This window comes from Myzus persicae, unplaced genomic scaffold (assembly GCF_001856785.1).
Source record: "Myzus persicae strain clone G006 unplaced genomic scaffold, MPER_G0061.0, whole genome shotgun sequence".
NCBI classification, from domain to species: Eukaryota; Metazoa; Arthropoda; class Insecta; order Hemiptera; family Aphididae; genus Myzus; species Myzus persicae.
In genome coordinates, this window is record NW_019101460.1 from 963,390 (window position 1) to 989,853 (window position 26,464).

The window sequence follows — 26,464 nt, forward strand, 5'->3', positions numbered from 1 at the left end:
TGGGGGGAGGGTTGACCCCCCCCCCAGATAGGCCTTGTTTGTGGGTATTATTGTAACTTTTGAAGTATATCAAATGAAAAATTTTCGGACAAAAATATTTCATTCTTTAAAAATGTTTAATAGGTAATGAACTTCATTCTTCTAGTCTTAAAATTAAACTTATTCAATGTTAAAACACTTTACGGTAAATACCGAAAAAACATAGAGTTAATAAACTTTTGATTTTTTTTTAACCCGCAGTAGGCTGTAAAAAAAATAAGTATAATGGAATTCGATGTTGGTGTAAGTACATATTGGAATATAAAAGTGGATAAGTATAAAATGTACAGTTATAATTTATAGGCGATTAACCGAACAATTTCATGTGTATGGTTAAGATTGTATTCATTATCCTCTATACACCAACCTGATCGTAATAATATTATTATGAGATGAGATTATATAATAAGATATTGAAATATATGAAAAATTGCGAATTCTACATAGTTATAAAGGTATATGGGGTGTGTTCCGAACTGACCTTTTTTTTATAGGTTTGCTCTTTATAAACCAGCAGACACTAGCAATCGCCTGCGTGTGCGTGTTGTCAGGGTAACACCCGTAAAGTCGCTTTTAGTGGTCAAAGCGCCGTCTAGCGGCCGTCCCTGAATACCAACAAGCTTTGCATTAGAGTCCAATCGGTGGTCTGGCCGGGATAAATATGGGTCAAACGCACGTTCTACAAAAAGTTCCGGATAAAAAGTGAATAACTTATATAATAATTATACATATACTAAAAACTTATATAATAATTAAAAAATATACATTTATTCTTCGATTTTTTTTATTAATTTTATAGTATCCAAGTGTTTCATTTGTGAATTATAATAATAGTAATTTTTATTATCTTTGTCTTCAACTACAGTGATTGTAAAATACGTGAACAATACACTATCAAAGGTAGTACCAAAATTCATTGCATCAACGTATTACGCGTAATATCTATCCTGAGGATAACTGAACTGAGTCTGCTTATTCGTTTCCTCTGACCTATATATATTTAAATTCTAATATAGCAGTTATAACGATTGATTTGTTGAATTAGAATAATTTTTTGAACAGATATGATCTAATTTTTTAAAAATTAAATTATTAATTATGTACCATTTTTCCATTCTAAATAATTTATCTGGATACCTATTGGGTACTTAATAATTTAACGATTAATTCTGTTATTTTTATATCGATCCAATCGAACTTCCACTATTTTTTTTTAAATTCAAACAATTGATATAACTTGATTTCTATATGTTCATAATTAAAAACAGAATTAAGATTCATATTTTGTCTATAAAAAAAATAATTGAACAAAATCGATACTTTATATATAGAAGTATTGGTGCATCTGTGATTTACTTTTAAATTATCATTCCATTAAAATACGTATTACCTTCTTCAATGCCTGCTATTAATATTAACTGTGAACAAAACATAGTTAATATAAATAACAATTCTTATGATTTAGTCAAGCAAATTAGTAATTAAGAATTAGTGTTAATCATTTTTATTATTTTTCACATACCAATATTTTTAAATTATAATTGGATCTGGTTTTATATACATAGCGTACATTTTTAGTTAAATAATTATCGACATTTTAGATGTGCAGTAAAAATAATTTTTATTAGGAACATTTTAATCAGATTACATGTAAAAAACTCTGCTATAAATAAGTGTTTTTCTAGTAGAACACTAAGAATTAATATATTTTATGACTATGAAATGAGTCTGAAGATAGAACTTATGTTGTTATTATGAGTGAACTTCAAGCAACTGTAGAATTTGCTGTCGAGTACTGCAAGTTTTATAACATAGATCTATTCCAAAGAGGGTAAGTTGCACCACTTATTTACGTAATGAATATGTTTAATAGGATTTGTAGTTATTATTCTAACAAATAACAATCTAACTGTACTTGAAAATTCTACAGTGATATCATATGAATAACGATTGGTTGTGTAATGAATAGTTAAGCAGCAAAAAAATAAGTCGATATCATACTTAAATGTAGTCTGAATAGAGTGTAGATTATCTGAGCATATGAAAAAAGTAATATTGAATTCAATACCAAAAGCTTAAGTTATATATAGTATTCTATACTCCATAGGTAGTATATATTTCTGACTTGGACCTCTATGTTCAAGGTGTAAATCGTTATATGCAGGATATTACATATATAATATATTATATATTATGTATGGGTATGCAAATATAATATAATATACACACATGACTCAAAAGATATCGTAAACATAACAAACCTAACCTAATAAGTAAGCATTTATATACTACTACTTAAGTAGGCATAACTAGTAGGTATATGAATTAAAGCGGACTTGTTACGGTTTATTATTAGACCCTTACGGCTAAGGACAACTAATCATACAGCTTATTGATATTTTTAATCAAGTTTATATGTTTAATACAAATCGAAATTAATCTAACTATTTTAAACTTGGGGGTTCTCCCTTGCTCGCAACGCTCTCAAACCCCTTATATTTTTCCGACCCCTCCTAAAATGACTTTTATATTTCAATACTCATAAATTCATAACTCTTTAGTCTTTTGATTTTTAACTTCGCTTATATTTCAATAGAATTGCAATGCGACGTTTCTCATAATATTTCTTTTGCTTTCGTAATACATAGTTTGATAGTTACTATATTGGCCTATTCACAAAATGATACTCTGATGATAGCTGCAACTTTCGCGCGGTAGCAACTAGCAGCTATCATCAGGCGTGGACCCGTGACAATTTTTTTGGTTGCCATTGGAATTATAAAACATTGAATATAATTTTTTTAATGTATATGATAAAGAGTAGATACCTAACGTATGGGCATTGACATATTCAGTTATGAATAGGTACCTATATAAATTTAAATGGGTTAAAAATGACATATTTCAACACTAATAATCTAAAATCTCAAACATTTACCTAAATACTATTGATAATATCAGTCATAACTTAATATATTAGTAATAATTATAACCAATAATTTTAGTCCGTAATATTCAATACACAACGTTAGAGAACATAACAAAAACTAAAGCTACCCTGGTATACCAGCAACTCTATATTTATTTACTCTTCTCCTTATGTCGTGCCAAGTTTAAAATTAGCCTTGTAAGGTCAATGACAGCAAACATACGTAAACATACCACCATCGCACTGCACGTGTAACACACAATTGATTTTATGAATTTATAATTATGATAGATATTTGTATTTTATAGATTATATCGTATTCGAACTGAACTTAAAGTTTCTCCTAAGCTCTCTGTTCAAGTGGAAGTCAGCTTAAAAAAGCATCAACAAAGTAAGTACTTAGATGGTTTAAAAAAAATTGGTTGAGATACAGTGACTTGTATGTAGGTAGGTATACGATTTATAGTCTTATAGATACCTATACGTTTCGCTTCACTTAACTCTCCGTCATAACCCAAGATGGTGTACATTTTTATTATGAGCCATTAGGTATAAATTGGAATGAAATGACAAACGATTGCAATGGAAAAACAATTCTGTGTAGTACTCAAATAACTAACAATATATATGAATTATTATCTGACCTATTTTTATATTAACGATTGGTGATAGATTTCTACAACATTTCTAATAGTTATTAGTTTTTATGTTTAAATAAATAATATAATTGTTGGTATATTGAACAATTTGGAAATTCAATACATTTTTATGAAAAGTTAAGGGAAAATGGTTAATATAGTGAATACTTATTATACGAATTGATAAAACATCTAATTCTTAGTTTCTAGAGTATTCTTAAAATTACTGAGCAAAAAACTAAACATAAAAATCTAGGGAACTCTCCTAGCTGTAGAGTGTACTATACTTCTTTAGTCATCGAATGGGTCTCTTTAAACGTCGCTCTATAATTTATCAACACTTCAAAAATTAAAATGCCTCAACATTTTTTCATCTACCTTACATTAATTACTATCTGTTAATACCGACAAGTGACTACTATGGTAGAACGGTATACATTTTTCGTGGTAATCGCTTATAAAATTAGTATACATTTTTTAAAACTTTGTTGCAGTAAGTGGAAAATGATAATTTAAAAATAGTAGAATGTTTTAAATATCTACGATTAATGTTTTTTGAGTTACAACAAAATATAAAAAAATTATTCGGGATAAGTCGTTATTATACGTGTTCATACCTATGACCAATAGAGTCAAAATGTGAATTTTTTAAAATAAGTGTGGCTGGAAATGAAACTTTTTTTTTTAATTCCAGTAAAACAAACTTAGAAATCTTGTATTATACTTTTAATCTTTTTTATTCAAAAACAAAACAAAAAAACGGTAAAAACTAATAAAAGGTACACAATTACAAATACCGGTTTATAATATCACAAAAAGAATCAAAATATTTTGAAAGCTATGTCATGTCTTCCAAAACGGTAATTTATGAATATTTAGTGAAAATTTAAGTCTCTTACGTTTTTCGTTTTTTACTACAAAATAAATTTTGTCAAAAACTAAAGGTTCTAGGTAAAAATTCCGTTTTCCGGTTATTATGAAATTTAAGTACTGAAAATGATGCCAAAAGTATTAACTAGATTAAATTATTTCTTACCAAAACTGCTCTTCAAGTTTAAGATTGAAGTATAATCATTAAAAACCATACAATTTAGCTATACTGTGTGATATTTAGATATAGCTATTCTATATTTCCAAATGTATCACACGACAACCAAGAGAACTTAATTCAAAATTTAACTTTTAAATAACATGTATATTTTATGTCAAACCTATATAGTATATATACAATACAATATATTTTATAGAGCTATCAGCTATACTAAAAAAGTTTTCTGAAGTTTTGTAATATTTCATAGTAAACTTACTCATTAGAGCTAAAAGCAATATTTAACATATAGAAATATAGAATGCTAGTTACCAAATGACATAGTTACCTATATATTAATAATTAATAGGTAACCTAAGTATATTAATATGGGGTATACAATATTTATAATCTATACTTTACAGGACAAGATAATCAAAAATCACCCCAATTGTACTATGTCGAAAATGGAGAAGACCTTGGGGTCAGTAAGACGTTTCGAATACTATATAGACATGAAGAAATTATGCTCGACGATATAATACTATTTAAAGCACATGTGCTTGTAGACAGTCAGAAAGTAAATTAATTCCCAACAATTGTTTTAAATACCCTTAAATTAATTTTTTAAATATATATATATAGCTACAGGATAGTCTTGAAAGAGCTGGATTTATTTTAAACGTCGAGTTATGGTTTGGAGAAAATGGCTCTATGTGCTGCGTCTCCAGCAGAACTCTTCAACTGCATGTCTGTCCAGCAAGAGGGTTACATTACCACTTACCAGTATTATTTGACTACTTTCATTTATCAGCTGTAACTTTAACTATACACGCGAGTCTAGTCGCTTTACATCAACCCTATATTAAGTAAAGTTCATTATTCTTTATAAAATAAAAAACCTATTTATGTTTTAAAGAAACTATATAATAATATTTTTATTAATATATGTTGTTACTTTTAGAAAAAGTATACTGAATTATATGCAAAGTTGGTAAGTAATACTTCGTTATTTATGAATTTGGTTATTTGATGAAATTATTATATTATTTTAAAATTTTAATAGCACTCCTAGAACTGGTAAAACATGGTTAACAAATAATACAAATCGATTTAATTTTCGGCCATCACATTCCATAGAATCGGTATTTTTCGGTAACGCGGTAATTAAAAATATATTATACATTTTTTGTACTTAGTAGTACAAATTTCAACTCTTGATTAAGTTAGTATTAATTTTTATTTATGTGTATAGAATGGCCAAAATGGGACCACTAAATGTGTCGGAAGCTCAGGGAATAGTAACAATAACAATCATGTCAGTCGTATGCTCAATGCACGACTTATTCATCGCGAAGTTTGTTCATTGTTATCGGAAGCTTTCGACAATCTTCATTCCACAATTGCTCAATATAATAGAATAATGCCAGTATGGCAACAAGTTGAAACACCTGCTGGCCTTAAAACTGCTGTTACAATTCCTCAAACAAACAAAGTATTTATGTTGTATTGGACTATTATGATAATTATATGATAAATTAATGATCTAAAATTTTAACACAATATATCAATTAATTAAATAATAAAAAAACATATTTTTTGTTTAGATCCTAGATGAAGATGAATTTCTAGCCTTAGCAAATAGTAGTATAGCTCAGTTATGTGCTCAAAACATATTGCTATGGCATCACTTTTTAGATAATTTTACTAAAAAACAAGCCATAAACCAGCATCTTTCCAAAAAACACCATCAACTTCGGGTAAGCAAATATTATTCCATTTAATGATTCTTCTCTATGTAGGGATAATGTATATGTACACTTTAAACGACAAAATATTATCAATTAATATTCCCTTTCTGCTATCATCAACTTCTCCAAAACAATCTAGTCCATAACTTCGATTTTATTTCAAATGATGAATAATTAAAATAAAGCTTAATATCTTCTTATTTTTAAAACATATCATAAATATTGAGATTAAAACATTGAAAAACCGAGTTAAATACGGCCTGTAGATAATTACCGTTTATTAGCTAAAAAAAAACTATCAAATTTGTTTGATTCTACAGGACATATTATTCCCGTCAACTGTAGAGGTATTTTTATGGACAAAATGAATAATGATATTGGAACTGAGGGCCTTAGATAACTACGGATAAAACATAAAATTCATTAATACCTGACCATAGTCCAGGGGTGGATAGGCAAGAAAAAATTATCGAAAAAAATTTATTTAATGAGGCAGCACTTAGGCATTAATTATTTTCAAATAGTATACATTTTTTTAAAAAATGATTGTATATGATAAGTTTTTCATCCGGAACACTACTATTTAAAAAAAATTGGGTCACACTAAGCTAGAAATTTTGGACATTGGGTAGTTACGTATTATAAACTGTACACAAATAATAACATTCCGAGAAAATAATATGTAAATACTAATTTTATTTTAAATTGTATTATTTGTGATTTATTTACAAAAGAGAAAAATTATTTAAATTAAAATGTATTATAATTTTTAAAAATTATCAAAGTTACATTTTTTGAAGTACTAAGTACTTTTTGTTATATAATATCCTCACTATCAAGATTTGACAATATACCTATCTTTTTTTAATGTCATACGCATGAAACATTCTAAATGCTCTTGTGTTAATTAATGAATTTCTTAAAGAATTTTTTATACTTTTAATTTTGAAAATGAAGGTTTGCAAGATACTTGCGTAACTGACAGAGTGAAAATTAATTTGTAAAATAAAAATAACCCAGGGTACGCTCCACTAAACAAATTATAATAAAATATTAACTTGTAGCAACAATTAATACAACTGCTTTCATCATGACTGTTATTACATACTTAATTCACATTTTTCAAATTTATTTTAATCACTGTTATCAGAATCAGCATTTATTTCATCCATAAACTGAGAATAATGTTTCTGAATACTTTTATTTAAATTTTGCTATTTAAAAAGAAAATCTTTTAATTCAATTTGAACATCATTTAATGTAAATGTAGACAAAAACATTGTCGTCAGCCGCCACGTTGTGTTATCGTTTGTTGTTATAAATAGTTAATTATTATTTTAAATGATTTTACATTGTTATAATTGTGGTTATAAATAAAACGATCAGACATTAAAATCATTAACAATAAATATGTGTCTAACAACAATTTATTTCTAGCTAAACTATATATTAATTGAATTACATAGTTTAAAGTGAGAATAGAAATAGAGTTTTAAAAGCTATATGCTCTTATCCCAAACTGGGATCCCTACTTAAAAAAATTTTAACCTGGAAGTCTCGGTACCCCGGTGGGCCTATCTGCCCCTACTGTAGTCGTTACACCTATTCCGTATCATAAAAAAATGCACTTGGGAATGTCCATATACCCCTTTTCGCACTTAAGTGATAGGTTAGGTTTTTTCCCCCAAATCTGAATTATCTACTCATATAAAAGTTATGTAAGTATACGCCACTGACTATCTACAGGTACTAGTCAATTTTTACAGAAATATAATTATTCAGTGCTACTGTCTGCAAAATTATAAATGACTATTTGAATTTAAATAGGTAAGGAGATTTTCCGAAGCATTTTTTGTACTAGAAAATCCAAGGCAAAGTGCAGCAGGCTGTTATGATGACCATAATAATTATCAACACTATAGATCAGTATCAGAAGCAGCTAGAAGATCTAGATATTTGGCTTCATTGCCACCTTTGCCAATTCATTGCTCAGCAACAGATGGCGATCCAATCACTTTACCAGTAATTTTTGAAGATCAATACACAAAACCTGGAAGTAATACTAGAAGATCGGATGGTGGTAATCAACTAACCTCGTATTATTTTTTAATACATTTTTAAAAGTATACTACCTATTAATTATTATACATTTGTAATTTTAGAATCTTTTATTAACTCGTGTGGCATTCCGCTAAATACATTACGACAAACACTCTTACTTAACCAAGATTGTAGTTGTGGGATCGCAGCTATCTTAGAATCTAGAAGATGCAGTCAAATGGCATCAACTGGAAAATTACTTAAAGTTAAAGGTAACTTATTGATAGTAAACATAAGGATTATTATAATTCATAATTAAGTTTGATTTCACATTTGTATAACCAATCAAGTTCAGACAACTTGATAACTCATTATGTGTTAGATTCGAGTAATCTGAGTAATTTCTTAAGGGGGTCCACCACAGATTACGCCTATGAATTAACGATGTACTATTTTAATCACTTTGTTTGTTAATTGTTATAAAGTATCATTACCGTTTATATTTTTAAGGTACGGATGCTGATCAAAAACCAGAGAATCAGCGTATTAAGACTAGACACAGCAAATCGTTAGACCAGTTGTTAAGATCAACTGTAATGGATACTCCTATGCTATCATTGCCACTTAGTTTTTCTAGAACTTTCGAAACAAATAATAATGGCAATCCCACCGAAAGATCAACAATACCTAAGCACTCAAAATACAAGCAATTAGACCTTATTCAAAATACTAAAGTTATGACACTACCTCGCCGTCAAAAAGATAATATCAAACCTCCAGAGTTTCGAATTCAGCCAAATGGTTATGCCTCTTTACCAATACGCAGAAATGATAGACGATTTTATCGACCTATGCGTATGGCAGAAAAAATTAACCCAATCATTGTAAATAAGACCAGATCACCATCGTCAGGCGAGGAATCTCCGATTTCAAAATTGGGGACTAGTGTTAGTGTTCCAATTCAGTTAGAGGCACTGAACACGTCACCAATAATGGTTAAATATTCAAACAGTACAACTTCTATACCAGATTTAGTAAACGATAAATTAATTGCGACCGTAGCGAATAGTAGTGAGTCAATGCCAGACTTACCGTCAACAGCAGTAACACGATTTTCATCAGTTTCTGATAGTGAAATCACTTCAGAACAAAGTGGGTGGGTCTCTAGTCGTCGGTCTTCAATATCTTCATTTTCTGGTCAAATTACTCCAAAAGGTTAGTTTTAATCGGCTTCTAAGTTTATTCAGTAAATGATTAAATTGTTTGTTTTATTTTTAGTGGATGATCCGTATGATACAAAACACGATTTGTACATAGGAAGAGAAATACAAAGAAGGTTGTTAAAATTACTTGAAGAGTCACCAAACAGAAAAATGACTATAACTGAAAAAAAAATAAAACCTTCTAAATGTATTAAACCGTCTGGGGCTAATAGGTTAACGACCAATGACCAGTCATATGAAGAAGTTCGCTTACCACCGCCCAGACAGTTTAGAGATATTCCTCTTCCACCTGAACCTTTTAGGGATACGATTCCTCCACCGGATTCGGTCGACAATTTATTATATCATATGTATGAAACCGTAAAAGAAGCTAGATGGAATGATCAACATCGATTAGCGATGAGACAAAAAAAATTTTCAGAAAGTTCTAAGAAACCTATAGCCAGGTATCAAATTCAAATCAATGTTCTTATTTCTAATTTAATCATTTAAATATAAATTTAATAGAAGTAAGAAAAGTAATAACATGGAACCGGAGTACTACGAGGACGAAGTGCAAAAAGACTTAAAAGCTGACGGCCGAATTCATTCATATAACAGCGTCGAAGACAATTCAATGTTTCAGAAATATAAGGAACAATTTAAAAAACAAATGAGTTTTACTGGCATTATTTATAGGTAGGTACTTAAGTATCTTATTACTTAAAGTAATATATAGATAGGCACTTGTAAGCCATGGACCTATTTTTGTTTTTGTACATTAATAATAAATGTATTACCTATTAGTGACGCTCATATATTAGCTTCAACATTGCCATACTTTCACATCAGCGAAGATCTACGCATGTTTTCACCAGAGGGTGTTCATCTCATAGTATGTGTCCATGGACTGGATGGTAATTCAGCTGATTTGCGTTTAGTCAAGACATATATCAAATTAGGTTTGCCTGGTGCTCATCTTGAGTTTCTCATGTCTGAAAGAAACCAAGTAATTTATTTTAAACAAATCAATTGTAATTATTTAAATTAAAACGTGGTTGTGGATTTTAGGGCGATACATTTTCGGACTTTGAACGCATGACTGATCGTTTAGTGAACGAGATTCTTAGCCACATATCTTCGTTCCAACTACCACATTATCCATCTAGGATAAGCTTCGTTGGTCATTCCCTAGGAACGATCATCATTAGAGCAGCAATTGCTCGACCTCAAATGAAACATTTACTACCAAAAATGCATACATTTTTGTCACTTTCGGGACCTCATTTAGGAACCTTATACAATACTAGTGGATTAGTGAATATGGGTAGGTAAATGATATTATTCATTAAGTATAATTTCAATAAATATATACTTATAGTTATATTATGCTATAATTTTATAATTCACATAGATATAGGTAGTATAGTTGTCATTTACATAATATACCTATTTAAGAATACAATGATATTTGAAAGAGTAACCATACTATGAGGATAATTTGTTTTTTTTATAGGTTTATGGTTCATGCAAAAAGTTAAAAAAAGTGGTACTTTACTTCAGCTATCTTTGAAAGACGCTGCAGACATTCGACAAACGTTCCTTTATCAACTAGCTCAAAATTGTCATTTAAGTTATTTTAAGCATGTTCTATTGTTTGGTTCATCTCAAGATAGATATGTTCCACCTCATTCAGCAAGAATTGAGCTCTGCAAAGCCGCTATTAAAGATACATCACCCATTGGTGAACATAAACCTAATATATTAATAGCAAATAAATAATTGTAAAATATTTTATGGTTATTACTAATTTGTGTGTTTTGACATTATAGGATTAGCATATCGAGAAATGGTGAACAATATTTTATGTCCAATAATCAACAAACTGGATGTTACATTCATCCGTTACGATGTACATCATGCATTACCTAACACCGCAAACTCATTAATAGGAAGAGCAGCTCATATAGCAGTATTAGATTCAGATTTATTCATTGAAAAATTTTTAGTGGTAACTGGGCTTAAATATTTTAGGTAGATGTAACAAATATTTTGTACAATATTTTATGGTTTTATGGTCTTGCAAACTGAATTGTAACGCAAGCACTCGCAGTATTATTATTTTATCGAGCTTACAATTATCAAGTCTAATAATTACTAAGTTTTAATACTTTTTATGAATTTGCCAAAATGATTAAGTCAAACAAAATATTTATAAAAATAAAATAATGATACTAAAGAAATAAAAAATATTTGAAATTTTTTTTAAGTAATATAGTTACGTACATTATCAGGGTTTATATTAATACCTGTATAGGCTATATTATACATTTATCATATTATAATATTATAATAAAAACATTTCTTTCTTTACTTTCAACTAAAATAATTTATTAAATTTAAATTTAACATATTTTACAGCAAAGAGGTCTTAGATGATTTATATTGTCTCTGTAAAGTAAGTAGTATTCATCAACACAATTATATAGAGCAAATTAAATACAAACTAATAGCTTAACATTTTAAACCAAAGTGTATTACAAAAATATTCAAACAGTTTGTCAGTTGAATTTCCATTATAATTCTGCTGAATCATCAAATGCAACCCAAACATGTTGTTGGTAAATTCATAAAATATGCTTTTAATTATTAAATTATTAAATAATTAGTTTCAAGTTAGATAATCTCAATATCCGACCAAAATATGCATCTTATTAATATAAATAAAATATAATACCATTTCAATTGCCAAGGAATACACAGAAATGTTCAAAATATGTTTAGAATGAATATTTTAATTATTGGTATCTACAGGAGAAAACTGTAATATTCCATCTTTATTACATTAAGTCTTGCTTAAGTTAATGCTCAAACTTACATCATTGTTATTAAAATAAATAAAATGTACATTGATACAATAATGTTTAAGAAGTATAAAAACACAAGGGTCAATTAAACTCAACATTAATTAAAATATAAATATTTTAATTGATTATAAACTTTCAAATTACATTGTAAATTGTTTTTATTTTATTATTATAATTGAATTGTTAAGTAATTTTATAAAAATAAAGAATGGAAACACAAACTTCAATATATTGTATATTATGTATATTTCAGTTAAGTTAAATATAATAACATTATATCAGTTTAAATTGTTGATATGAATATTCAAAAATATTACCTTAAAGTGTTACACAATTATTTATTATAAATCTGTGCAGTATGACAATACCACAAACTGAGGGGTCAATAATATTCATAATTTTTCAAAGTCCATTGACAAAATTATAACTTATAAGTAAAGACCGGATTTAATTGATATTGCAACTTTTTTTGTAGTTAAGATAAATCAAATCTGATCAAATATGTACACGATTTGTATTAATTACTGTCTTTCTGTTTAATTTTATGTTGCAATTTATTGCAATTTTTAATGTTTTTGCAATTTTTTTCAATTTTGTATATTACACGTAATCAAATGTACAAATCAATATTTCTTAACTAATTTTATAATATAAAAATAATAACATTATTGTGGATTTTTATTATTGGTTTGATTAATATGATCTTAGAAGTATAAAGGAGTATTATCTATGTTATTTTAATTTTGAAAAGTTTAAAAACGTGATTAAAGTTTAACAGATGATGCTTTAAGTGTCGAAAAGCTGAAACTGCTTGTACAAGATAATGCAGTCAAATGTGGTTTAGCATTCATAAAATTACACTTATCTGAGTTATGCACGAATCTCAAAAATTTGGAAGAATCTAATAGTGAACTACTGAAAAGTATGGATATTTTTAGAAAAATTGAAGATATTTTAACAAATATTCCTGGTCCAGAAGGGGAAAAAATTAAGGAAAAATGTATGTATGTAATTGAAAAAAAAGAAGGGTATAAAACTTTAAAGTGTTACTATGAAGTCATGTCAGGTAAAGCAAATGTTAATTTAGATATAACGCCTACTTTATTAAATTGTTTTAAATATGCACCAATAACGAGTGTTGACGTAGAACGTAGTTTCTCGTTGTACAAACATATTTTAACTAATAGAAGATTTAATTTTAATGAAAATAATTTAGAAATGTATTTAATCATCAATTTTAATTCAAAAATGTAAAATTAATATTAAATGTAATTAATGTAATATTAATTAATGAATATATAAACACGACTTGCATTTTTATAGTGCAATTTATTTTGCAATTTTTATGGGATTTTTGGTGCAATTATACAATTTTATGATGCAATTTTTGAGTGTTTTTAATGCAATTAAATCCGGTCTTTACTTATAAGTTATGATTACAGGGGCTCCCTCACTGTGAAATTATACTGTATAATGTATATATGGCACATATTTGTGCAGTGTTTAAATAAAATAACAATAAAGACTATTACACATGAATTATTCTCAAATACTATCAACTTTAATTAATTTAAATAAAATGTTTATTACAAAACTGTTAGGCACAATATAAGTATTTTAAAATTTAGTCTTGAGCGGTTACTTCTAGCAAAAATTTTTGTAGTTGGACGTGCTGAGCCAGGATTGAACATGTTATAAATTCAGGTAAATAAACAACTAAAAAAAGTAATTTTAATTCATTAGTTTTTACAAAAGATAAACTTTGTTTAAATTATCATACCATTAGAAATACCCAACAAGTCATTGTACAAATAGTGATCTTCTGGACATGAGATAATAAAATAGGAATTGGGTGCTGAACCTCGGATTGACTCCAAAGACCTTCTAGTTCTTTCTATAGTACCACCAGCAGAAGCAATGATTTGCTCCAAGCAATGAGAAGGTGGATATTTAATTCCAGGAGTAACAAAGAACGAAAAGTACCTAAATAGTAGACGACGCATTTTGTTTTCGAGAATTGCAGGTATATAACATAACCCCAAAAATTGATCTTGTATATTTTCTATAATATATTCTTTCTCATCTGAAAATGAAGTTTGATTATCAACATTGATAAAAACATAAAAATTTGAAATTTTAACACAAATTATATATAAAACATTTATTAGTCATAACCAGGGCTTGGAACTTTATACACTTAATAATAAAATAGTATACACTCCAAAATAATTCAAATTTTGAAGTATAGCGGTCAAACATTTCACCCGCGACCATCAAAATGGTCGATAATGAGTCCATAATTTTATAATATTATTGATGAAGGGCTCTCACTATAATATGTATAACTACAGTAGTTATAATATATACTAAACATTTTTTTCCTACGTAAGTATCTTTTATTTTGTTTTAGAATAATAATTTCTGAATAAAAAGTAACAAATAATATTAATTACTTGAAAACTATAGTAGGATACTGGTAGTGTCTAATTAAATTACCTCACAAAGCTACCAGCTTATCCAAATATGACAAATTCAAGGAATACTTAAAACAGTTAAAACTAGCGACTCTTTATAAAAAGCTTTATATTTGCTGAAGTTAGAAATGTTAAAAAGTTTACTACTAATGTATTAATTGTAAATATTAAAAATAAAATTTTACCTTGGAGTTTTAAATTGGAATGTGAATCTTTTAACCAATTTTCATTGAGAATATATTTGACAGTTGAAAGACAACCAAAAAACTCTTTCGATGTTACAGGTTTGTCCATGATTAAATGAGTTGCCTCAAAACAGTGGGTGGCTACTACACCCCCAAATAGAAGTAATATCTAAATATAAAAACATATTTAATACTATACAAAAAAAAAATTAGATGACAAAATACCATTTTAAGTATTTCTTTATCGTTCGTTGAAAAACCACAAAACATCACACATGGTTTTGATGGTAAGTTTTTTATATAAGTAATTATAACATCATTGTCATCAATGTCATCATTAATTAAATCTATCATTTCTTGGGTTTCAGTTATTGTTTTTTGTCTTTTACATTTCGTAGGACTATCTGGATTTAAAGTCAAATCGTACACTTGTTGATTTTCACAAAAAGTCAATGGAGTTTTCCAAGCCTCTAGAAATTTTTTTTTAATATTAATTAAAATGTAGTTATTATTAAGAAGAAGTCACACCCGTGTGCTGTCCCTATATTATTTTGTTTTAATACAATTATAAGCATAAACAATAGCGAATTTAAGTTGTTAGCTTAAATATTAGAGTGAATTGACCTATTATCCAACTTGAAGATAAACATATGTGTTTGTAAGGCAGTTTTTTTACAACATTTTGATTAGTTTAAATGGTGAGTTAATAACATTTTTAACCATCATAAAATATATATCATCAAATCAAACAAACAAACAAACACACATACAATTTTTAAAATTAGGTAAAGCTAACAACATACAATTGGTGTGAATGCAAAAGGAAAATGCTGTACATAAGAGAGAGACAACACATTTCGGTGTGAAGTCCACTTAACCTATTACAATATATTAATTATGAATTATGGATTTTGAACATTGAGTAGGCAATAAAAAAACAATAAGTTAATTGGCAAACAATGAACAAGATACATACAAGTGTAATTAATTAATACCATACCCATTAAATGTGATACCATTTCATAATTCACTAATAATGGATTACATAAATCAAATTGTTGGTATTTTAAATTTCCAGGTTCTTTTATACCAAGTTTTGCTCCAAAAAGTATATCGTTCAACCATTGAACATTTACCACTGGTTTATTAATTGCTAAAGCTTTTTTTACAAGTTCACCTTCTAATCTACATTTAAAAATATAAGTACATTAAATTATTGAACAGTTAATTGTTTGGTAGAAATCATATTATTTAAATAACAAAAATGAGTAAAATAATGAAAACTAAAAAAACTATTACTTTTAACAAAAAAAATAAACATTTACATAAACTCAAGAAAATTGTATGTATACAGGGGTGTAACAGGAATACCTGACAAATGAAATAACTTATGTTCAAATCAATATTTTTTTTTTATATATTATTTACAGACGCTTGCACTACATGTATAGTATAACACTTTTTATTTTAATTTTTAATACTGAATATACCGAAATAAATTTTAAATAAGCAATGTAACTTCTACATAAAAGAAGAATTTTTCTAAGAAAAATATTGACTGTACAAACATTTTAAATTCAAAAAGTATAAACTCTTTTAAAATATTCTTTTTTATAAGTTATTACTTTCAAATTCATGTGTTGCTTAAAAAAAATTTGACATTTACAAAAATCATAAAATATAAACTTGACTAAACTGCTTAGATAAATGTTTTTACAATACAAAGTTTTCTAAAAACCAGATTTACAAATTGGCTATTTTGAAACTTAAATTTTGAGTGTTAAAAAATAAAAATAAAAAATGTTACGATTTACGTAAAAAGCAAAAGTGTCAAAAAGTATAGTATATATATAAAATTTTTTTTTAAATATTGACTAGAACAAATTATTTCATTTGTCGTGTCTTTCTGTTACACTCTGTATACTTTTAGATTTTAATATTTTCTCAGAAAACGATCAATAAATAAATTCTAAATTATTATTATAATCTAACCACATTGGTTCTTTTCTAATATTAAACATAACGGAGTTCAATTAATTATCCAGAACGTACAATTTGCTATGTTATGTGTTTGTAAAACTGACACAAAGCATGTGAGTATAATCCGAGTCCTCTGAGTTCTCAAAATTGTTTGAGTATTCAAAAGTTTTAAGCCTGCAGAGAACTTTCTTTTAGTTGGTGTTATTGAAGTCTTAGATATTTATATTTTATAAATTAATTCAGAATGAAACTATCGAGCACTTGTATTTATACATATAACAAAAATGTAATGATCTATTAACTGTTAAAGGACGTTTTACTGTATAATAATATATTATCATTATTAAGTAGATTGATATTTATTTTATTGGTAATGTCTTACTTCAAACTAACTACAATATCAGTTCTGCTAGTAATTTCTGTAGCAAGGCCACCGCCAACTAGTTCAATCATTGCTTTAATTATATGATGTTCATTTGTACCAAAATTAACAATTGCAAATTGAAATTGTAGACATGGCAAATTTTCCATACTAAAAAAAATAATAATAAAAACAATTTTAATTATTTAAGTTTTCTAGATTCTTCTTAAACTTATAAATATTTCTATTTTATCTTTAATAAAAATGATAAAATTATGAAAATCTATGAAATAAGTTAAGGAAATATAAACAAATAATATTTATTACATATTTGATAGTATTAATTATAATTGGTTAGAGAAAAAAAAGAAAGACCATGGCACTACTTATGTAACTATGACAACAAAAACCTTATGAAAAATCAATCAAAAACATTTTATCGTGTATCTGGTCTAAAAACACCAAAACTGAAAATGCTCACAAATACCATTTTTTCAATTGAGAAAACTTTAGATTTAACTTTGAGTTTTTACTGTAACATATATATTACTATAATAATAGGTAATATGTACATTAAATTCTTTTTACCTGTACGGTATGGGAAAATGAATAGCTAACCAAGGTGGTATCATACATTTTTTAGCAAAAATATCGCTGAGCCAGTAATCAGTCACACATCTTTTACCATCATTTAAACCCTGAAAAAAGTATAAGGAAAAAATGAAGTTATCAATTATTATAGGTTTATATTAAAAATCTATATTATTTTTACTAGTTCAACTAAATGATGTTTTTGAGTGATACAAATGACATGTGTAACACGAACAGAATAAGACTGTTCAACTGATCCACCATATTTAATAATATTTTCCTTGGATATAGTTGTGTTATTGCACATATTATTATCTTCCTGCTGAATTTGAACTTCAACAAATAAAAATACACATCCTAATAGAAATTGTTTGGTAGACACTATGAATCAAAAAATAAATTGTATTAATTACATATTAAATATAAAACTAGGTGTTTAAAAAATTTGTATATATTTTATTATGAACATATGTGGTGGCTGGTTTTTAACTGATGCAATTGCGCCTAAAATTGCGGCCAAATCCTAGAAATGCATTAGGGACAATTAAGTATGTGATATTAAATATTATGTTTATGCTATATTTTTTTACTACTTGTGCCAGGATTTGAAATTTTGTCACCATGCTACTGAACATACACAGTGGTGAAGTATCATTTGAAAGAGACAATGATCAAATTTCTATACTATTGTTATATATGTTATAATAGTTAAGTTTATGTTAATATAATGGAATTGCTCACAAAAAATGTTATGTTTTTGTTTGTAATATTATAATAATAATAACTTTATTGCAACAATAACATATTAAAACAAAATAATAAAATATAGGTAAGTACATAAAATATAACTTTATAAATGTATGAAATATAGTGAAATTTGATTTAATGACACCGTTATATAATAGACATCTCTCTCTACGAACAAAATTTTAAATTCCCGATAAAAAGATAGGTATTTTAGTGTATTAAAACTTGTATATAATAGACACAGACATATTTCTCCCCTATATCTCGATATCCGACAAAAATTGTAGTTCACACTCAAATATAATTACATAAGCATGTACATACTAAACCAGTGTCACCAATTGCAACAATGAGGCACGCTATACATGTCAAGGCACAATTGCATTAAGAACATAGGTATTCCTATATCACCCATAACAATAACATTTTTGCATACATTTGATATTTATAATTATGTATGACGTATGTTTCCTTTTCTATGGTCTTGTGACTGTCTGTTATATACAGGTTTCTATATTATATTATTATTTGTGTACTGAGATTTATTACTGATGATGATGTACATTTTACTAAGGTAGCCGTAATTAGTAGGTTAATTCTTAGTAGGCGTAATTCTTCTTTTTGGTTTGAATTTTTCTACCCAATAAGGTTATTAAGACTTAAGTTATTAACACTTCACATCAAGTATAATATTTTGTGGTTATTTTAAACTTACACTATATTTTTATTACTGAAAATAAATTTTAACCAGGAAATGATTATTTAATAACTTACGTTGTAACTGAGGATCATGTCCATAATATTCGTTTTTAGTTTGATTTTGAAGTGATATTGCATTTTTGTTTTCCACATTCACCTGGAAATATAGACACATAAATAACTTTAAATATTTTACCACATACCTATTTTAATTAAATATGATATCATTTTTTATAAGAATAATGTAAACAATGTTTATGTTTAAAATTAAATATATTAATAAAACATTTAAGATATATCATACACTGCGTGACTAAAGTTAAAGATAACATTAAATCTTTTAACTGGATGTCATTTAGTTTGCAATATAAATGTTGAAGAAATTAGATATTTGTAACCATGACAAAGGTTAGGTGAATCAGCAACATTGTGATAAACTTATCACCACGCTTTACTGTATGTTATGTTATCCACCTTGTACTGATCGCATGAAGATAAGAGCTAACACATAGGAAAAAGTGGAGATGAACAAGTAAGATTCAGATGTGTATTGCCGATGATATACCTCTATATTTTGTCATGTTTATAAAACAGCGGCCGCTCGAGGTGTTAAAAGTAGATGGTGTACAATATAATAATTAACGATCATTAACTTTTAAGTAATAAGTTCTTACTGTTTTAAATTAATATATCATATCTTTCAGAGAACATCCGTTAAGTAAATTTATTTGAAATAATTTTCAATGGCAAAATGACAAATATATTATCAACATTTTTATTTTGTAACTTTTATTAAATATAAATCCATCATTAGTTTTTCCAGTGTTTTAATTAAATTTTTTTTGTAATTTGTATCGAGGTAAAATTTCCTTTTCAAAAGATTTTCAATTGAAATCCAGAATTAATTATGACATGTAAAATAAATGTACATCAACAATTCAAAATGTGGAAATCAGAAAAGGCATGTGCACCACTCGTATTATAATGAGTTAGGTGCCAATGGACTTTTTAAAGTCCAAAGGTGCCACTAATAAAAAAGGTTGAGAACCATTGCATAAGATAAAAGACAAAAAACCGTATACTAACGAAAGAAATATTAATTACCTTTGATGTACTCGGTTGTTCAATACTTGTATTCTCTATATTATGACATCTGCTTTGAAAGTACGCTTTTTCTGATTTTAAATCAGCTATTTCAAATTTTAATTTACTAATTGATAAATAAAATAAAATTAGTATTAATATCCAACCTCAATTAACACAATACATTACTCAATATAAGATGAATTTGAAGATTGTAAATCGTAAAGTTCGTGGTTTAGTGATTTGATTTTTGATTGTAGAAGCACATATCCTGCTTGGAATTTCTTTCTATCAAGTTCTGATGCATTGAATTGTCTAAAAATGCAATTAAAAATAATTGAAAAACTGAAGTATCATAGAACTTGTAAAAAAAATATTTCACAAATATTATGCTATGATTACTTACACAGTCATTAATTTTAGTTCAGCAGATATTTCAGAATTTCGTTTTTTTTGATTTTCAGCTTCACTTTTAAATAATTTAACAGATCTATTGCTAATGTCTAAAGCACTCTTTGAATGTTTTAGTTGAGTTTCAAGACAGTAAATTGATTTAGAATTGCGGGTTTCTTTCTCTTTTAAACTTTTTAATTGCTCCCTAAAAATTAAATTGAAGTATAAGCAGAAATTACTTTTAAATAAACTTTGATACTTAATAGTAATACATATAGATCATAAATAATTTAAATTTAAATATTCTTCTTAGTTCTGTTGATTTGTCCGATATCTGCATAAATAAATATCACTCCAATTTTGAGAAATAAGGGAAAACTTAGTTGGAATCAAGCGATTCCATTATAAGGTTTTACTTTAGTTCGACTTAACTAAATAAATCCATTTGTTTTTCTTTTATATTCTAGATTAACTATTAGAAAAAAACCTTTTATGGACAAAATTATTAATCAAGTAACAAGACTTCTTCTTCTTCTGGCTTTATCTACTCTATAAGAGTTTTTTCCGCTATCACAACTTCACGTCACTTGTCTCGATCATGAATTATATTTCCCCAATCATTTCCTCCTACCCTTTTAAAATCTTCCTCAACCACATCTATCTATCTCTTCTTCGGGCGTCCTTGTAGTCTCTTACTCGTTGGTTTCCAAGACAGTACTGTCTTTATTATTTTATCGTAACTTCCACGCATAATGTGCCCACACCACTGGATTCCCTGGCTTCTTATGTAATATTTAATTGAAGTAATTCCTGTTTCTTCAATTAGTTCTTTGTTATACTTTCTCCTTCACATGACAGTGTTAACGTCTAATTTAGGTCCACACTTCTTGTTTTTGAAGGTGGTAAGTCTTTGTTCTGTTACGCTTGTAGTCGTCCATGCTTCGCATCTATATGTTGATACAGCTCTCACTACCACTGTGTAGAGTATAACTTTTGTTTCTTTGAAAACATTTTAGATATGAAAAATGTAGATAATGCAAAGGACGCCCTCCCTGCTTTTATCATCTTTATTCCAATCTCATGTGACCAGTCATTTTGTATTTATACATACACCTAGGTATTTGAATTCATTAACTTTTTCATAAATCCAGTCATCCGGGTCAGGGTTCATTAGATCTATGTCAGTATCTATTAGCTCCATGACCTTTGCCTTTTCCACGTTCAATTTTAGTCCTATTCTATCTGCTGATTTTTCTAGAACTTTTAATAGGTACTTTCTTTGTATCATCTATGGTATTGCCTACAATGTTGAGATCATCAGCAAAATCAAGGATTTGAATTTTTCGCCGGTTCATTTTTACACCCGTTGTTCTTTTTCCATCTCTCTGACCGCCTTCTCTAGAACTAGATTAAATAATATTGGAGATAGCGCATCCTCTTGTTGTAGCCCTGTTTCCACTGAATTTTGATATTGCGTTCCTTCCATTCACATCCTGGTTAGGTTCATTAGCTTCTTCGGTACTCCAAATTCAGTCATTATGTCATATAAGCTCTCTCGATGAATGCTATTATAGGCTTTTATAAAGTTTATAAATATTTGCCAGAAGTTTTGTCGAAATTCATATTTATTTTCTATAATCTGACATATAACTACAATTTGTTCAATAATTGATCTTCCCCTCTTAAGACCACAGGTTTTGGTTGAGGAACTATATTCTTTGATACCGTGGGTAAACTGAATTTTTCTGATATTGTTAAATTATTTTCTTTCGTGTGAACATGGACTTTTGCATAATATTTTTGTGCCACTCATCAGTTTTATTTAATTCATATTTTCTTTTTATCTACTGGCTAGTTTAGAAAATACTACTTTTTCTCCGACTTTCTTTTTATTTACGTTGTTATTATGATCTAGTATAACAATGGTACTTCTCATATACATACCTTTGTATTTTAAGTGAAAAAGTTTTGGCATAAATTTTAATATACATTTAATCATACATGTTTGTGCTGACCACCAAACACGATTGTTAATTGACGATTTCCATAAAAAAAATTAATTCAGTCTTATATTTTGAATGTTTGAATGCACCATACAAACATATTGCATCTTGTAAAATTTACGGCGGCATAAATCCGGGAGCACCAGTGACATCACGCGTATACATTTGATCGCTATTTAACACAGAAGGAGTGATCGGATCGTTTTTTTGAAAAGACGAACAATTTAGTTTTCATTTCTAATACTAAACTAAGGTATTAGTATGTTATTGTAATCACATTGTTACTTCTGTACATCTTAAAATTACCAATTGTTAATATTATCCTTAGTACTTATAAAAATATGTTTAATTATCACGTTAATCCGTTAAACTATTATGTAAACTGTCAAATATCCCAAGATATAGATAGCCTTAGGCTAGGAATGTCTTAAGTTTAAAATAAAAAATAAAAAACTAAGGTATAAAAAAAAAAATTATTTTTTTTTGTTTCATGATCCTTTAACTTTATCACTGGATTCCATAAAGATATCTCCATTACTAACCTTTATTGTCTTTAAGATTGGGTTAAAATCTTTATACTATCCAATAGTCTTGAAGAAGTTTCTAATTTTTCTTTACGAGTGATCCTTCTTGGCATCCTCCAAAATCTCATTAATGAACTTCCTTTTTTCCCTGTTATATTCTCTTACAGTTTTTCCTTTCAATTAGAAAAATGTCCTTTGCACCCTGATTCCCAGATCTTATAAAATCTGCTCTTGCTATATGTTTTTTCTACGGCTTCTCTGCATAATTCATTATACTATTTCCTTTTCTTATTTCCATTTTGTACTCCACCAATGTTTAGTTCTGCTGTTTCTTTTATGACTATCCTAATCTTGTTCTAATCAGTTTCTATATTTCCTGTTCTACTGTCTTTAAGATGTATATCAATACTATCTTCATATTTTTTCTAATATTTTAGTTTTTAAATAGGTCTACATTGAATTTCACAATTTTCCTCTCCTTTAAGCTTTTCATGCCTTGCAATTTGATATTAACGGGAAGTAATCTGTGGTGATATCTACTCCTTTGTAGCTTCTGTTTTTTATGCTGGATCGAAACCTATTTTCAAATAATATGATGTCCATCTGGTTGAGCGTATTTCCATACAGAGAATTCATGTAACTTTAGGTATATTTTTGTGGGGGAACGTCATACTTCTCACTACCATGTTATCTGACGCTGCAAAGGAGATGAGTTGTAATCCGTTTCTATTACTTATGGCATGGGGGCTTTTCTTTCCAATTATCGGAACAAGACAGTAGTATAAATTATTTTATGCACTATTTTATTTTAAAATTAATTAAAGGATGATAAAATTCACTTTATTTATAATTCAATATTCCTTATATAGATAAACGTGAGTTCAAATATTAATGATTAAAAATATTTACTTTAATGTATTTATTTCTTCATCAGTTTTTCTATCCCATGATACTCGAGCATTAGGATCAACTTGTAAAAATAATTTGACCAGATTATTTTCTAATACCGATGAACGACAATGAGGGCAAGTTTGTGATCTTTAGACATAAAAATACACATTTTTTAAGCAATAAGTTAATAACAAGTAAAATTAAAATAATATATTATTTTACCTTTTTAACCATGTCATAAGACATTGATAATGAAAGACATGGCCACACTGTGTTGTATAAGTAGAGTTGTGGTGAATTCCAACAAATGTCTCATCACATATTGAACAAGTAAACATTTTTCTAGAAAAAAAATGAATTAATTAGTTAGAATAAAATATATTAATAAGTCTACAAAAAAAAAATGGCTTATGTTTACACAGGCAAGGCGCTGAAACAACACCACATTGATGAAAAGTTTTATTTAAGAAACAAAATCATAACAGATAAAAAGAGCACCCAGAAAATTAACCAAAGCCTAGTAAAAAAAACCAGAATTCAACATCTCTTCTAGATCTCTCTAGAAGAATCTTATTTGTTTTTCCATAAAATGATAATTTGAAAGTAGATTACATCATGCTGATGTAGGCAAGTATAATATATTTATATAGATAATACAACTTAAATTAATTTCTCATCGTAAAACATAACACCAACTTTCAAAGTAGTAATCTATTAAGGTTAGACATACAATTTCTTCTTTAATAATAAAATAAATTAGTTATCGGTTACAACTTGTAAATTCTAATGTAAATCAATTGTCTCTAAATTATTGTCAAGAATGAAGAATATTGTTAAATAAAAATCTTTTGAAAATACATTGAGTGTATGCCAGCATATAAATTGTAGTGTCGAGCAATAAGTGACATACTAAGTACTGGCTATCTAAGTTCATACTTTTAAGAAATGATATAGCATCATTATCGAAAGTCATAAAGTATCAGCCCATACAGATTAAGGGCAGTGTAAGCTGCTTGGCTTGTTTCCGCAGGTTTATACAGCGAGTAGGGACTCCTAGACTTCATAAGAAATGTATCAAAATAATAGGCGGTGCGTAATTTATCTTCACAGGGCCCATGGCTATCCCGAGGTCCATGGCAATGAAAAATTGTTTCAACAATATGTCATGTAAATTTATTTAGGGCCTGTATATTTCATTATGGGGCCCCTTAAAGACCTGATCCGTGGGCTTTGGTATGTTAGGACAACACTGATAAAGTATAAACTAAAGAAGAGAAATAAGCTCAAATCTATTAAAGATGATCTTAAGACCGCGTAAAAATCAGCCGGCAGCAGATAGACCATACACGATAGAGGATGGTAGAACGTATTTGCTGGTAGACCACTTACTAGGACAGCCAAAAAATGATTTGAGCATAATTAAAAATACCAAAAATCAGAATTTGATTAATTCGATTATTGAAGAAATAAAGGGGGGGGAGCATGCTTGAAAAAGATTTGAAGTATATAGAGCAAACTAAAAAGTTACCTTGTAAATAAATATTCTTCTCGACGCCTGTTGTCGTATCAACACATAATTAATATGTTCCTAAAAATTATACTATAATTAACGTTTTTAATTATAATACTAAATAATTACTATATTAATAGTGCAATTTATACTTTGGTTGTACTTACTCGAGTTAATTTAACAACATGAATAGTTTAATGACAGAATTAATAATTTAGAATATGAATTAGGTGGGTATTTTTTGTGGTACCGTTGTGCAAACTAAAAATATAAGGTATTAAGGTAACTAAATACGTAAAACTGTTTACAAGTTCCCCATAAAAAAGATTGATACAATTCACAAAACTATTTTAATAGTTTTCAATAATTAAAAAAAATGTTTAATTGAATTTCAAATTGTACCTTTCATCTTTATTACAAATTATATACTTGACAATTATTATTTAATAGTATGATAACACACTATAGCTACCAGCTACCAGCTTGACGTCTTGACAACTTATGGTAGTATCTCAGAACACAGTTGTATA

At 27.7% G+C, this 26,464-nt stretch overlaps 2 protein-coding genes across 7 annotated transcripts; one reads left to right on the forward strand and one right to left on the reverse strand.

Annotated features, from left to right (window-relative positions):
• The first annotated feature begins 670 nt into the window (after nt 1-670).
• LOC111029167 (protein FAM135A) lies at nt 671-12,215 on the forward strand. Of its 4 annotated transcripts, XM_022308054.1 has the most exons (19): nt 725-741; nt 839-939; nt 1,728-1,870; nt 3,277-3,359; nt 5,059-5,213; nt 5,279-5,502; nt 5,598-5,627; nt 5,700-5,796; nt 5,889-6,128; nt 6,241-6,393; nt 8,212-8,464; nt 8,547-8,696; nt 8,935-9,639; nt 9,703-10,093; nt 10,155-10,325; nt 10,434-10,635; nt 10,698-10,953; nt 11,143-11,370; nt 11,459-11,664. In XM_022308054.1, the coding sequence occupies exons 3-19, from the start codon at nt 1,794-1,796 to the stop codon at nt 11,662-11,664; spliced, it is 3,621 nt and encodes a 1,206-aa protein (XP_022163746.1). In that variant the 5' UTR covers nt 725-741; nt 839-939; nt 1,728-1,793. The 4 variants fall into 4 exon arrangements, with proteins under 4 accessions (XP_022163745.1, XP_022163746.1, XP_022163747.1 ...); XM_022308053.1 differs by having other exon boundaries at nt 671-939; nt 1,725-1,870; XM_022308055.1 differs by lacking the exon at nt 839-939 and having other exon boundaries at nt 727-741.
• A 1,815-nt stretch (nt 12,216-14,030) lies between these two features.
• LOC111029160 (PAX-interacting protein 1-like) lies at nt 14,031-26,448 on the reverse strand. 3 transcript variants are annotated; one of them, XM_022308041.1, is made up of 16 exons: nt 26,102-26,448; nt 25,953-26,024; nt 24,647-24,766; nt 24,443-24,571; nt 21,020-21,211; nt 20,803-20,928; nt 20,635-20,740; nt 19,606-19,687; nt 18,266-18,465; nt 18,082-18,191; nt 17,515-17,664; nt 16,153-16,337; nt 15,378-15,622; nt 15,153-15,321; nt 14,274-14,576; nt 14,031-14,209 (listed from the first exon to the last, which is right to left on the reverse strand). In XM_022308041.1, the coding sequence occupies exons 3-16, from the start codon at nt 24,760-24,762 to the stop codon at nt 14,118-14,120; spliced, it is 2,205 nt and encodes a 734-aa protein (XP_022163733.1). In that variant the 5' UTR covers nt 24,763-24,766; nt 25,953-26,024; nt 26,102-26,448; the 3' UTR covers nt 14,031-14,117. The 3 variants fall into 3 exon arrangements, with proteins under 3 accessions (XP_022163733.1, XP_022163732.1, XP_022163734.1); XM_022308040.1 differs by having other exon boundaries at nt 25,953-26,012; nt 26,102-26,447; XM_022308042.1 differs by having other exon boundaries at nt 25,953-26,012; nt 26,337-26,446.
• Between the last annotated feature and the right edge of the window lie 16 nt (nt 26,449-26,464).